General features: G+C 46.9%; 1 protein-coding gene across 1 annotated transcript in view; it reads right to left on the bottom strand.

Moving 5' to 3' along the window:
- The window catches only part of CADPS (Ca++-dependent secretion activator), a 350,522-nt gene that overhangs the window by 78,009 nt on the left and 257,501 nt on the right, over positions 1–15,012 (bottom strand). The window contains exons 13-14 of the mRNA XM_014946638.1: positions 9,470–9,606; positions 4,031–4,218 (exon numbers count right to left, since the gene is read on the bottom strand). Coding sequence (XP_014802124.1) covers positions 4,031–4,218; positions 9,470–9,606 — 325 coding nt within the window. The remainder of the gene's footprint in view (positions 1–4,030; positions 4,219–9,469; positions 9,607–15,012) is intronic.

Raw genomic sequence — 15,012 nt, 5'->3', positions numbered from 1 at the left:
CTGCCCTGCAAAGGCTCTCCCGTGGGCAGGCAGGGAAGCAGCCAGGCTCCTCTAACACATCACCTCCCTGCCTGTCAAACGACGCTGGCAGTACTGTCACAGCCCTCCAACGTGAGGACGGCCACAAACACGGAAACAGAAGGCAGGGAAAGACCTGGGCAAACACGTAAGACCTTTCATAATTTTACCCATAATCACTATGTCTTCTCAAACCCATTCCTGTGTCTTGCCTTTGCTAGTTTTTTGGAGGACTACGGATAAAGGAGAGCAACAACACCTCAATACTAGAGTGGTGGTACCAAAAGCAAACGGACGCCAAACACACAGCGTTAACACGTAACTCTCTGCCTTTCTTTCCTTGTCACGTAGGTAAATGCATCAGAAATTGCAACAGCTTTCACAACGTCAGGTCTTTACAAAAGGCATCCAGTGATACCTGGTAGAGACAACCCTGTTATCAACTCACTAGTGACCAGGGCAGTGAAAAAACCTCAAGCTCCTCAGTCTTAGTGAAGAGCAAATACGTGGTAACAGCAGAAAACCATGTGGATATTCAGTCTTTGCCTGGTCCTGCCTTCCTGACAGCCCTCACCTTACATACTCAGGTATTATCTGCAGGAGGTGAAACTCAGGACAAGCAATTTACATTTTAACTCCATCTTCACTTGGAAAAGGATGAAATTAACAGACAAATTAAGGGGACCGTCATGCAAATAGCACTGATTTACAGCCTTGGTTTGGAGAGATTATGGCAGGCTCTCAGGGGGCTGAATAAGCTACAGGAGCCTGAAGGAGGCGGGTGAGACCAAGCCCTGACATGTGAAACAACAGGGTTCCAAAAATCATCCCCCCAAATCCCTTTTTGACCAACCTAGACGATTCTACGATTTCACCTGCTGTGGCCACAGGGGCAGCTCCAAGCTGGAGGTGCATTCCCACCGGCATCCATCCTGCCCCTTATCCTGGCCATGGTGTGGTGGCCGTGCTGGCGAGGCGGGAGCCGGACAGGCGAGGAGGCATGGTCCCCGCGCTGATGCCTGTCATCCTGTCAGCCTTGACCTTGGGGCTGTCCCCAGCACCCGCACCGCAGCCCGCCCGCACTTCCCCGCTGACTGCCAGCGACTGTTGTCTCGCTGCCTGACCTCACGCAAACACGATGCAAACAGACAGCCCACCTCAGCTCCATCACTGTCTGCCGCCCGGACCGGAGATTGATAGCCACATGGAATCAGCTCCCTGCTCGACCTTCATTACCGGGTGGCATATTCTGACTGACAGCCAACCTCATTCCGGGGAAAGATAAACCACCCGCTTGGGTTTCTTTCTTGGTTTTTGGTTTTTTTTGAACTTCCTTTTGTAAAGAAAATCAACACTTTCTCAGTTTCCACACACACACACAAAAAAAGCCTTTGTTAAAACAGAAAAATGTCTTGTAACTTGAATTTTTCCCAGACCACAATGCATACCCATAACAACGCGATGCACGGCTGCTCCGAGATGCTTCGTAGGACGCTGTGCCAGGTCCCAGGCCAGGCGTGCTCCTACCTCTGCACATTTTACAGGGAAAGCTTTTCAGCTCTGCCATGAGCTATAGGTTTCCCAAGGAGAGCACGGCCAGCCCTAAGGCAAAGAGCAGCGTATGGTCGCGGCAGGTGGGAGGAAGGGATGTACATGAAGCGAACCCGGCTTTAGGCACGTCCCAACTGCCAGTAAGGACGGCACGGGGAAATATCGGCTTTGAAATCGCATGATTCATGTGGCCTCCACAGCTTTCTGAACAGAAATCGTGACTCTCCCGCTCAGATACTCAGATTTCTGACAGTAGCCACGAAAGATACGGAGTCGCGTTTTCTCTCAGCCCCCCTGTGGTCCCTTTTCGTGATGTCCCGATAGCAGAGGCCAGAAACCACAGCATCCACACCAATCTCCTCCGGCTCTGGGGTGTTACACAGAGCCTGCCCTCGGTCAGAAAGCGCAATGCCACAGCCTCCCAGCTCCCGTAATCCCTGGGCAACACAGAGACAGCAGCGAGCAAGAAGGAATATGAACCTTCAGCCTTCTGATGTGAAGTCAACCATCAGCTAACGACAGCTAAGTCACAGCAAAACACCTCACTCCTTTCTTGGAATATTTTAGACAAAGGACCCGAAGAGCCCGGTGGTGGCCCAGCCCAGCAGTCTCCTGGCAGAGCACAGCAGCCACACACAGCCCTGGACAGCTGGGCAGGCGAGGGACTGGGCTCTACACACCCCATGGGTTTTAAAGCAAGACAGTTTCCTGACCCCACAACTCTCCAGCCCCACGGGGAGGGAATGGTGGGGTGTCACCATGGCCAGCACCGTGAGATACCTCCTGCCACCGACCCTGATGAAGAGGAGGCTCCAGCTCTGGCTATGCTGGACCCTGTGAAGATGTACTCAGGGTAGTTGTGACCAGCATCCAACCTCCTCTCCATTATGGGTCAAACAGGCCTAGAGCCAGGTCCCGTCCCCACAACAGCCTCCTGCTGATGAGCCTGGTCTACAGAAGAGGGTCAATGGGGGCAGCCAGTTTCCCCTGCCTGGTCTCCATCCCTACGTGCCGTGTCAGCGATCCCCTAAACACACCCCTAAAAATCTCAAGGCCCTAAACGTGGGTGCCCAGACGCCATCCAGCTCCCAGGAGAGTGTTTGACCCAAATGCCAGTGCCACAGAGGGTCTCCCCATGCCGTGGGGACCCAAACTGCCCCGTGTGCTCAGCGACCGAGGAGCCCGGTGCCCTCCACAACACACTCCTGCGCACTGCCCGCTTTCGCTTACCTTTTCGGCTCTGGATTCGGCTGGGGTTTGGAATCTTTCCTTTTTTTGGACTCCTTTTTGGAATCCTTTTTTGTCTCGGCTTCAGGGGCTGGGGCATGAGAGACTTTGCCCCCCTCGCCTTCTGCACTTGGCTGTGACCCACCAAGCAATTCTGCCATGTGTTGGCTTTGGGGAGTGATTGAAAGGCGGGGGGCAAGGCCAGCAGCAAAAGTGAAAGAAACAAGAAGAAAGCATGAAAAAAAAACCAGAAAGAACACAAAAGGAAACTAAACTGAAAGCAAACAACTGAAATCAAATTAACAATTGGCAGTGAAGGAATGAACGAGCAAAAGAAAGTCAGAACTAAAAAAGAAACTAAGGAAGCGAAAACTCGGTTTCCATGACAAGATGTATGAAAGTAACTGCAAAAGCGAGCGGCAGCCTTGCAACGTGAAACCTGGGCAATGTGTGTCATAATTCGGGATGGTATTTACCAGAGGGTTTATGAAAACACATAATTATTTTATAACATTCCTTCCTTCAGCAGCATATGCAGGATGGGGAGCGCTATCTCAAAGTAATAATGCAACTCAACAGAAAAAAGGCAGAAAAAGAAGCTGCAATAGATGCTACAGCTGTCAACAAAATAAATAGAAAAGGAAAAAGCTTTGCTCCAGTTCTTCCCATCAAAGGTTTGCCACATTTGAGAGAAAGGAATGGGCAACTTCTGAAATTGAAATTGCTTTGCAACAGCAGCAAGATAAAATTTTCAGTTATGTCTAAGCAATTTCCAGACTGACGTCACATGGACTTGAGACGAGACATGGGTGCCTGAGGGCTTACAGCCCTTCTGAACGCTGAAGTTTGATACTGCTGAAAATTTCACTGCTGCAACTTGTCAGATCCTCTCGCGCAGCAATTAAATCAGCGCAGTGTATCATTTACTTCTATTTATTCAACCCGTGGCAGCCACACGTACTTCAACTCTACCTTGTCCAGAACTGCAGCTAGCAGGTGCCTGGGTAAGAAAGTTAAAACCCCTCATTTCTGGATCCTCTACGTGCATTTTTATTGCTTACATTAAACAAGCAAGGAAACAAACAAACAAACCGACTATGCCACTAGAAGCGCTGCTGCCAAACATCCACTGTGAAAACAAATTGAGGACTGTTGTGCATTATCCAAGGAAACCTATATTTGACAAAGTCATCCCTTGCTGGCAGGGAGCTGCCAGCCGAGAAGAATTCCTTACCTGTTGCCATGAACATGTGATGCACAAAAGGCAAAGCTGTAGTGAAGTAAGGTGGGGTCAATCATTGCTCCGTTTTCTGCGCGCTCTAGCAAATCTCTGAGGTAGCAGAGATGTCTGTGACAGCCTCTCACTCCATTACGTGCACAATACTCATCTAGCACAAAGACCTGGCCAGGACTAAACCAGCCCTGTTTAGAAATAGAGAGACTTGATTTTAAATATAAGTTATTAAATACAAAGGCTATCAGATTTGGAGGTGTAGTGGTCAACTGTTCTAATAAGAGAAATACAAACCTAAAGCTAAGTTAAGGAAAAAGGAGAGAGGTCACTTTTAAACAACACAGTCTGTACATCATCACCCAAACACAGCATAGACCCAGTGCAACTGTTAACAAAAACATATTATGCTACCATTAAAGGGAAATGTAATTTAAAATGCTGAAAAGTTAGGTCAGTTCATGTCAGTGCCTAGCGAAAAAAAGAAAAAAAAAGAAAAAAGAAAGACTTACACCTTTAAGAGATGACAAAGATTTGGTTATTTAAACAGTATGAAACAGAAATCTCATTTCGGGGATGGGATTGTACATTCGGCCAGCAGCAAGAAGACTGATGTGGGGGAGACCATGGAGGATTGCACTGAATAATGCACTTCTCTTGCATCTGGCAGGTAGGAGCGTCCTGCAGACGGAGGAAGGCAGCTCCCCAGTATTGGAAAGGGATGTTTCCCATTATCCTCCTTGTGTCCCACTGGTGATGTGCTCTGCCATCGCCCTCCTCCTCCTCGGCATCGAAGCAAAGGGAAGCTCTGCTCAGGAGCAGGGTTTCTTTACGCATCCAGAAACCTCAGACTATTTCTGTCTGTCAGTCCTGAGGGCCTGGTGACACACGGCTCATGGTGTCACGTCCGTGCTCCCAAGAAGGACACCCTTCCTCGCGAGGGGACGGCTCCGGTGAACGTCCCGGGACAGCCGAAGCGGAGCGTGCCTCTGCCTTGGGGGAAAGGCATTAGCGAGAACAAGAATATTCTTGTAGATTGCTTTTCAAAATGCTGCAAAACCGTCAATATTTACATGGAAATTTGGGTGCTAAACAATTGCTAAGACGCAGCTCTGGAATGCATCAAGCTGCAAAATCTTTCATCGTTTAATTGAAAAGTTCCTGCAGCGGGCGGGAGAGTAGTTGAGGCAGAGCACTGCCCCTATAGGCAACTTCTTTGCCACCCCATCTGTTACCCCAAATGCTACATCTTAGAAACAACACTGCTGTGAAAGATTAAAATATATTTTCTACCACTCAGATGACACCAAATCTTTTCTAGATGCCAAAATAGCTGCTTTGAAAAGAGTTGAAGAAATATCAATTAAGAGCTCAAAGACATAGAGAAGGATTTGCTCATCCTTATTGGGCCAACTCCAAAACAGATTGAGAAAAGAATTAAAATAATGAGGGGAAAATGATAGATATAGGGAGTAGCTACAGTGCTGGGATCACTAGAAGTGCACATTTCAAAATGAAGACACAGAACAATGCAGATGGGACGGCACTCTGGAAGGCTATTTTTTGGGAGGGGTACATTTGCCTTCACCGCTTTTAATGGTATTTTTGTTTGCTTTTTGGTTGGTGGTATTATGCTTGATTCTGGATTTCGTTACGTTGCCTGTTTGTTACATCCTTGGACCGTCTCTTCACCTTGCTGCTCTTCACACAAGTCTTTGGTGACCAGGCAAGGCAAAAGTGCATTTGGTTACTGTGGCAGAAATCCAGTTGAAAGTGTTATATTCACCTAATACATACAAAGGACTCACTCCTTCCTGTGGGGGTGAAATCTTGGCCCTACTGACGTCAAAGGGAAGGCTGGCACGAATTGTACCAGAGCAAAGTATCAAGCCCAGATTTTGGGGTGAAGGAAGCAGGAGGCTGGACCCAGCAGTCCAGAGCACCCCACAGTGCTGCCTGTACTGGGGTCTGAGAAGTACTGATCCTTGGGTGGACAGAAGGGATGGGGGCAAACACTCAAGATTGTTGCCACAGCTCAGTGAGGGAAAGCCCGAGCAGAAGCTCGGAGGTTCAGTGATGAGCCTCAAGACCTCATGAGAGCACAGGCAAGCAGACTATGGGCAGAAAGATCCAGAGCCCAGGAGGACCAGGTAGGTGGTCTTCTTTTGTATGGCAGAGGTAGGAAATGAAAAAAACCTGCTGCTGAATGGAGCTCCAAAGGAGCAGTAAATGCTGCTTCCCACAGCCCCAGAAAAAAGATCTACGATTTCACGAAAGGTGGTATTCAGACAAATCCCCCACACCTTCAGGCAGATCCTGGCTCTTAAGATTTGCCTGGCACAACCAGCTGACAACCAGCCAGTCTGGCAAACGCAGCTGATAGCGATGACACACCGGGTGTCTCACCCCAACACAGCTAGGTGTAGCTCAGTGTGGCTCCCAGATGGTCTTCAACGCAATGAGGAAGCTGGAGGGGACAACGGAGGAAGGCCACAGAGCACAGGGAGCTCAACTGACCGTGTTCAACAAGCTGAACTGCACCGAGAAGGGGACACGTGTCCCAGGCACCAGCGGGGAGCGCAACGGGAGCTTTGGAGCTGGGTAAAGCAAGGCTTGGTCAGGGTTGGTGAAACACTGGCAATTTTTCTGATGGCAAATACAGCCTTTGCAAAAAACAGAATTTTTGAGGGAAAGTTTCCACTTTTCAGTAGCTGAATTTTCCCATTTACCATTGGAAAACCAAAAGAATTTCATTTTGGTGGTCTGCTTCATGGACCTTTTAACTTGACTCCTTCACATCACCTCGGCTAGGCTGGGCACTCTGGAAGACCACCTCTCCTCAGCACATGCCATCCTGTATTATGCGAATCCCAGGAATGTTGACACACACGTCATGGGCAATACAGCTCCAGCAGGGACCCGGCTGCACGAGCCAGTGCCAGCAGTGGGTTGGGAAGTCCTGGGAAGAGTTGAAGGACAGTCTCAGAAACAACGCACATGTCCAAGCGAAGGGAATGAAGACCCACGTGTGTGGGGGGGTCCGTACTACACTGGGAGAGCTGCACACTCTTCCCAGAAGCGCAGGAAGAGCTGTGAATGTGACTGTGCTACCGGTTTGTGGACGATGGACAGGAGCCCTCCGCAAACTCTGCAGACAACGCTCTTCCCCTTCCCCAGCACGGTGCTCTCTGCCAGCAAACATCCCTTCTGCCATAGCTGAGATGAGTCAGCCAGCCTGTTTGTTTTCATAGGGAAGCCTGGCTCAGCCAGCGAGTGGGCTCCCAGCAACGTTGTTGAACCTGGTTCCACGGAAAGGAGGTGACGTAGAGTCATCCTCGGTGTCAGGGTAAGCCACCGTGTCTGGGTAAGTCTTCCCTGGCACCTCCACGTCCACGCTTGAAAACAAGAAGAGGTTTGACGAGGCAAAACTCTGTGGGACCTTGCATGGGAATGTCCTGTAAGAAGAATAACAACTGCCCAGCGGCACACAGAGTGGACAGAGCAGGCTTACCACGGGCTCACAGCTCCTCCCGGCCAGCCAGTGCAGTGGCATCACCAACGTTCCACAGGCACGTGAAGAGCAATGGGAGCTCTTTGCAGTTGAACTCAAATTTTGAGGTCAGTCTTTTTTTTTTTTTACACCATAATCAGGACAAAACCATATTTAAATAAGTAAAGAAGCATGTGAAATCCAAGTGTAGGAGAACACAGCCCATTATGCTCTTCTTCATAACACTCTGCAATGGGTGATTTGAAAGAAGATGGTTAATTGGTGATGCTCTGCTCCGAAGATGTACAAGTCTTGGTTCTGAAGGGAGCTCCACCACTCCAGTAGCTTCTAGCAAGGGCCTAAACATCTCAATAACAAGCAGAAGTATGGCTGGTTGCTTTCTTGAAGAGAAATATTGTTAATCATTTTCAGTGATAGCCTTGCACCTCTCCATGAATTTAATTCAATGGCCACAGCTCTCTCACCAGGCCCGAGACTGCACAGAGACAAACCAGCTGCAAGCCAACCTGTCAGACATGCATGGATGGGGATGGTCTTCCTAGGGTCAGCCATGCGTGGGGAGCAGAAGCTGCATGCCAAATTCACTGCCTGCCGGAGCAAAGACCTCGATGGAGCTGGTGAGAAACCTGCTGCAGGTCTGACAATGCTCCCACCAAGCCTACTTGTACCACTTGGGTATCTGCAAGTAAAGTACACATTACGGCCTTCTCCCACCCCATCCTTACCTCAGGGGACATCCAAAACTGTTCCTCCTAGCCCTGCTTCTCATCAGGAAGGTGACAACTCACTACCACTAACGGCATTTACTGGGTCTTTGGCTTTCTGAGGAGACAAGCCCTTGTGTGCAGTGCAAGGAGCAGAGCAGATGAGAGGAGCACCATGGTGGAGGGGACGTGGAGGACAGGATTTGAGATTGCCAGCCTCACTGCCAACCGCTCAGTTGTGCTCCCAGGTTGCTGCTTTTAACAGCAAGCCACTCAAGAGCCCCAGCTCCATGGACTGCACAGCTGGCCAAAGATGGAAGGCTATGGGCATGGGGTGGTCCTTCTGCTGAAGAAGCCCACAATGACACCCCAGTGTGGAGATTTCTGTGCAACGCTAGGAGGGTGGCAGGTCAGGATCTGTCCCATGCCATGTTCAGGATAGGACCTTCACTTCAGACCCCTCTAGAAAGGCTTCATCCTGTTGTTTTCTCAAAAAACTAAGAGCCTCTTCCTCCTCCTCACTGAAACTGCTAAAATTAATTGTTCAAATTGTATTGTTAAAGGTTATTTGTCATTTAAACCCTCACAGTACCTAAGAGCCCCCAAGCACTGCACCCCAGCCAAAAGCTACAAGTTGTCCTGGAGCATCTCAGAGCCACTAACCATGTTACACAGCAGTGGGCTCAGAGCTGCAACCTGTGCTCATGAGAATCATCAGGGTGGGCATGCGACTACGTGAGCACGGACACACTGCAGCATCACCGCAGTTATCCACCTAGTCCCACCTATTACCTGCTTGGGATCCCTGCCCATAAAGAGACACAAAGCTAGCCCACAGTTATTCCTGGTGGGACTCCATTGACATGGGAGGTGTCAGACCAGACCTTCATCTTTCCCCTGTTCTTTCATCCAGAAGACTCTGGAAGGCAGTACGGGAGGCTGCAAAACACTGCTCTCTACTCCACATCCCCACACTGGCGTTTTGTCTTTGCAGGAAGAAACATTTTAAGCATTGCAAACAGAAATGGTAAAGACAGTGCAACTGGAGAAGAACAGCAGTCAGCTCACTGCAGGTAGCCTCTCAAAAGAAAACACCTCTGGGCCAAATTCAAACCTGGTGTAAACAGAAGTCAATCTTCCAGCAACAGGGGGATTAGCCCCCACTCGCACTAGCTTTGACTTTGCTGCTCGATGTTTATATCACTAGAGACCAAAGAATATACTTGCCAGACAAGAATAGGAATCATTAAGTCTGTGGTCCAAAGTGAGGCGCTGAACCATCTCAAAGAGTGAAGCGTGGTCAAAGTTACAGGGATTGGAAGAGATAAATTCATCCATGCCATGCTTTTGAGCTCTATCTGCATCTGTTCATTTATACATATAGAGAAAGACACCATTTAGAGAGATATAAGACATTTTAGTTGACAAATACAACAGAAAAAAATATACAGTATGAAGCATGAAAGCTAAGTATCTCCTCTTCCCTACATTGCCATTAACTTTTCTCTTTGCAGGCTATACAGTACACTTTTCACCTCCCATTGTCAACTTGCATCAGTTATGAACTGTCTTATTTCATTTAGGCAAAAGATTTTAGAATTAACATCTTGTCAACTGCTCATTATAGTGCATTTATTCTGTACTTAAAACTAGAACACAAACCCACGAACTTTCTCTGTATCTTACAATACGCTCCGAGTTAACAGAATTTTGGCTGACATCAGTAAATTAGCTCCTATTTAGGTAGTTGCGGTTAATTATAATAGATTCTGCCATTCTAAGGAAGTTACAGCTGTAGCATTTTTCTCTACATTCACTAGGTTTTCTAGGTAGCAGACCAGTTACGTTGTTCTTTATCCAAATGCCAATGTTTGTCTCCTCACGGCAATTTTTTTCCTAATGGCAACTTTAAATGCTACCTCACCAAAATAAAAAGATGCTCTTTTAAGCATCGCTGAGAAGTTAAATTGAGATGTAGTTTGTTGTCACTGAGGCAGTAACCCGAGAGTGCGGCGGAGCTGCCAGTCATCCCGACGGAGGGACTGAATTTCCCCCGCCTGGATTACGAGCTGCCATTTTTGGGTGAATTAACAGCCTTAACGTATTCACACTTCTCCGCTTTGGGTGACGTTTACAGGCACTAACTCCTAGGGGCTAATTAATTAATCTCAACACGGTTAACCAAAAATACACTGAATTCAGCAGTTGAAATGAAGCCGCCGAGCCGGCCTGGGTGCGGCCAGCCGGGACCCCGCTGGGAGCAGGCTTTGTTCTACCAGCGGCCGGGGAATTAAAGGACACCTTTCACTCGGTTTTGTCCCTGCTCAGCTTCCTACTATATGGGCTCTTGCCAAATCCTCAACAAAGAGAATAGGATTTAAATCCTTCCCCTGTTTATAGCCTCCTAGGGGAACTGGGTGGCCTTGAAACAATGTGGCTGAAAGGACACAGAAATGCAGTTTTCCGCAAGAGGAGTATATGGTAACTGTATTTGTTTTAAAACAAAAACCCTCTTTACAGGAAGAAACAAAAAATTCTAAATTTAAAAAGATAAATACAAAAATAAAAAGAGCTTTAAATGATAATGAGACAGTGTTCTTTTATATATGTTTTACTATTTAATATTAAGCTGTGAAGAATGGCATGTCTTCCTAAATGCCTTGTTCATGTCTGTGCTCTCAGATATTACTGATCAGTGAAAGCAATTTTTGTATTTTCTGTATAGTCTGTCGTTAGCTATATACAAACTATATAAATAACATCACCCACTGGAAAGAAATCAGACAAATTAAAACATGCAACATTTCAATTAGCTGCTAGCAATACTTAATTCAGCAGTAGCTGGCAATTTTCCTCATTAAAACCCTGCTCAATAAACACTGATTTTTTTACTAAAGCTGGTTCATTTTGGAGGGTCTGCTCCCCCCTTTTGGGGGTCCTGCTGCCTCCCCCCTGCCTCCATCCCCGGTCCCAAACCCCCCCTTCACTGGTGGCTCCATGTGCTCAGCACGGGGACAGAAGAAGCCACCGCTGGTGCCGAGCAACCTGGTGGCGTGAGGGCTGGCTGGGATATGGGGACAACCTCCCCGACGAGCATCACCTCCACGGCATCTCCCCAGCATCCCTGGGGGTGGGATGTGAAGCCCACCCCATCCTGGGGCTCATGGCATGGGATGGCTCCTGTCTGTTTTGACAGCTTTCTGCCCCATCGTCTCTGTCCCTCTGGGCCAAGATCGATTTGATTGAGTTCACTCCCAAAGAGTTTGCCTACGCTGTTTTCAATTCCATCCTTAGTGCCCGCAAAATGTTTTAACAGATATTATCAGCCTATTTTTAATGGCTTGCTGCTCTGCCCGGCTCCTCAGAGTTGACTGCAAGCTGACAAATTGGCTGGAGGCCTTCATTTGCCAGCTTCGCTCAGAGATTTTATTACTTTTCAATTAGGAGCCCTGATACACTGTCAATCCTCCCGCTCAGCCAACGAGGCTCCGAGAGCTGAGTAAATCAGCTGGAAATTTGAAGAGTCCTCTAGCCCTTTAGCTGGTGAACCCTTTTCAGCAGATGTGCTAGAAAGCATGTTTGAAATGAATATTTTTTACTCCAAACTAATAAGCTTTTCCTCACTTTATGTTCTCTGAAGGAGGTGGGCGTAGAGCAGACCTTCGGTTGGTGTGACCCAACTGAAGCTCTGCTGACTTCCATGGAACTGAGGGTCTGTCCCGGGCTTTTGAAGATCTCCCTACCCAAGGCAGGGGCACAGACAGCTCCCTGCCAAGCCTGAGAATGGACACAGCTACTAAACGGCCTTCAGGACTGTCCATAATCAGGGGCAATTTTCCTTTTGTTAATCACTTTGAAGCCACATCTTACTGTGCATCCTGTTGGTTGCTTGCTCAAAAGCCCATTTGCCCCAAATCTCCCCATCTCCGAAAAACCACCTGAAGAGAGAGACATCAGCCATGGTACTGCATGAGCTTGAGTGACCAAAAAAAGTATGAACTGCATAACTTCTGCTTGATCAGTGGTTTAAAATGTGGTTTTCTGCCATGGGCAGGAAGATGACCAGCCACAGCTCTCCCTGCAGTGGTTCTTGCACAGTCAAACCATTTTGCCCTAGCAGAGTGCGGGGCTTGGTGGGTGCACATCACCCTCCCAGGGGATAAAGGTGGCATGGGGTGAACTGGAGGTGTCTTTGGACAATGGTAATACACACACATACTTCTCTTAAGTGAAATACCTCCTCTGGGCGAAATGCTTAAAATTCTCAAGAATAACAAGGAACAGATTAAAAAGGACAATCCGACACCAAACTCACTTTCCCTTAATTAACTGTTAGAAAATAAACATGCCATAGAAGTTTCAATTTTTGCATTTTGATTTTTCCAATGGACTCGCTTTTAAAGATGAAATTTAGGGTCAAATTATACCAAAAGCATTAAACTTCCTAGGCAATACAAAAAGAAAAGGATAGATCTAAATATATTATTCCTCTGCTCTAGACAGCTGATCTGAGATTTAAAATAATGCTGACATCTGCACATGAAGTAAGTTTTATACATAATCTATCCTCTCTCAAAATGGCTTGTACAGTTTGAATGAGATTTTAAACAAAGTACAAAATGAGAATGGCAAATATTCACAGCCAAACTGTACAGCTAATTGCAAGTACTTTAAATTAATTGTTTCAGTCAAATACGGTTGCTTTTTTGACCCTGCTCTGTTATTCTAGCTAAAAAGAAAGGAGAAGCCAAAGAAAGAAAGTTATATGATGCTCCAGTAATTTACAATCCCTTCCCAAGGTGCCGTGCCAAGCTCGCTGGTGCTTTCTTTGTTCAGGGCCCCTGCCAAAATGCTGCTGCAGGCCCACAAAAGTTATCTTACATATTTAACCAAGCTGCAGCCAAGTGCAGCTGAAAGGTGTTCGATGGTGGTCTCGGGAGGGAGGCTGCCAGCGGAGGTAAATTGGCAGCACAGGCTCCCCGAACCTTTCTTCTGGAAAACTGCAGACTCTGGCCTTTTATATTACACTTGGTCACCTACATTACACTCTTTTTTATTAATACCACCGGGTTTATTTTGTTCCATTTTTATCCAGTTTGCATTTTCTCCTGACTCCATTAACTAGCCCCCTGTCACACACACACTCCCTGCAAGTGTTTGAAATCAGAGTCTTAAAAATCTGCCAGTGTCAGGAACACAAAGATTTCAACAACAACAACAACAACAACAATAATGAAAACCAAAGGACTGTCCCACCATTTGGTCCTCTGAGGGCTGTATTTCTCTTTATCTTACTGTCATTTAAAAAGGAAGAGACAAAACAGTCAAATCTCTCATTCTCTGTTTTTTAAAAGCATTTCCCTGCCCTCTGCATTTCTTTTGCTCCAGCAATAATTTTGGCAGATTTTGCTCTGAGAGCGGTGAAGTTAATAGCGGGGGACAAGCTCCATAAAAGAATTCTTGTTATAAAAGGCTTTAGGTAGCCATTTTATTGTAAGAATTTCTTACTCCGGATTTATTTCTTTTCATTAATGAGTGACTTTGCTTTAGTACCAAAGGCAACTGAACATCCAGTAAATTTTACGACACGTTTGCTTATTAAAAAAAAAAACCAACAAAACCAACAAACAAAAAAACCCAAACAACTGTAAATTAAAAGGTGACTTTGTGTCTTACTCATCTGGAAAATGTGTGCTTGTCATATCTGCTTGACATTACAAGAATGAAGATGTGGTTTGGACAGTAACAAACAATGACACTAGTCAACCTCATCAGGAGACATGAAATAAAGGAATGACAATGATTGATGGCAGCTATTCATTTACAGATATTTCTAGAAAACTCTTCCCTGGCTTGGCCGGGCAAAGAGGGAGAAGTTTTCCAGCCTGGCAACGCACGGCAGCGGGCGGGCAACGGCGTGCCCACCGCGGCCAGCCATGTGCTCGGCACGGTGGCCAAGTCCCCTCCTGATGTCCCCGCTTGAGCGGAGCCAACGGAGACCCTTGGGTAAAGAAATACCCAGGGGAAGCACCTAGAAACCTCGGTTTGTTCAACGTGGAGAGAGAGGCTTCACCAGCAAATACCGGTGTTCTTGGAGGAGGAAACCCCCCCCGTACCAGGACTTAAAATGCCAGGCTGTTTGTGAGCGAGCTGCTGGCAGTGCCGGCTGGTGGGTCCCCAAGTCCCCTCCTCGCTGTGCACTAGGGCATTGCCACCTCTGAAAAGTGATGTGTGTGTGTACACGTGTGTGTGTGTGTGTGTATCTGGGGCTCTGCAAACCTCCGAGCTGCGGCCGCTGCACAGCCTGAACTCGCACCTCAGCTGGAGACCTACAAGCTCTTTTTGTTTTTTTTTTTCTATATTATCCCACGTTAGAAGATAGCTTTAAATTTAATCGGCTGTTTATTCCTGTGTTTTATGGCTTTTCCCCTGCTGCAAATAAATTCTTTTCTGCTCGAGTTACGATTTTAATAAATGATTATGAATGTTGCTGTAAATCACCAGACACACTAGGAACTGAATTGAAATCTAAGTCATCTAATGTTCGGTAATTATATGAATAAGAATTTGTAGTATGCACTTACATAATTCCTTGCGTGGCAAGTTAAAAACATTGTCTTAGAACAGCTATTTATATTATAAAGCATTGTTTCACAGTATTTTTATAACTATTTAAAAATATTTTGAATTGGATGACTGCTGAAACCTGTGAATTTGTATTTTGTAAGTTAGAGGCCCACGCTTCTTAAAGCACACAGAAGTGATTTACA

This window comes from Calidris pugnax, unplaced genomic scaffold, assembly GCF_001431845.1.
Source record: "Calidris pugnax isolate Ruff unplaced genomic scaffold, ASM143184v1 scaffold81, whole genome shotgun sequence".
Taxonomy (NCBI): domain Eukaryota; kingdom Metazoa; phylum Chordata; class Aves; order Charadriiformes; family Scolopacidae; genus Calidris; species Calidris pugnax.
This window is presented reverse-complemented; position numbering and strand designations above follow the sequence as displayed.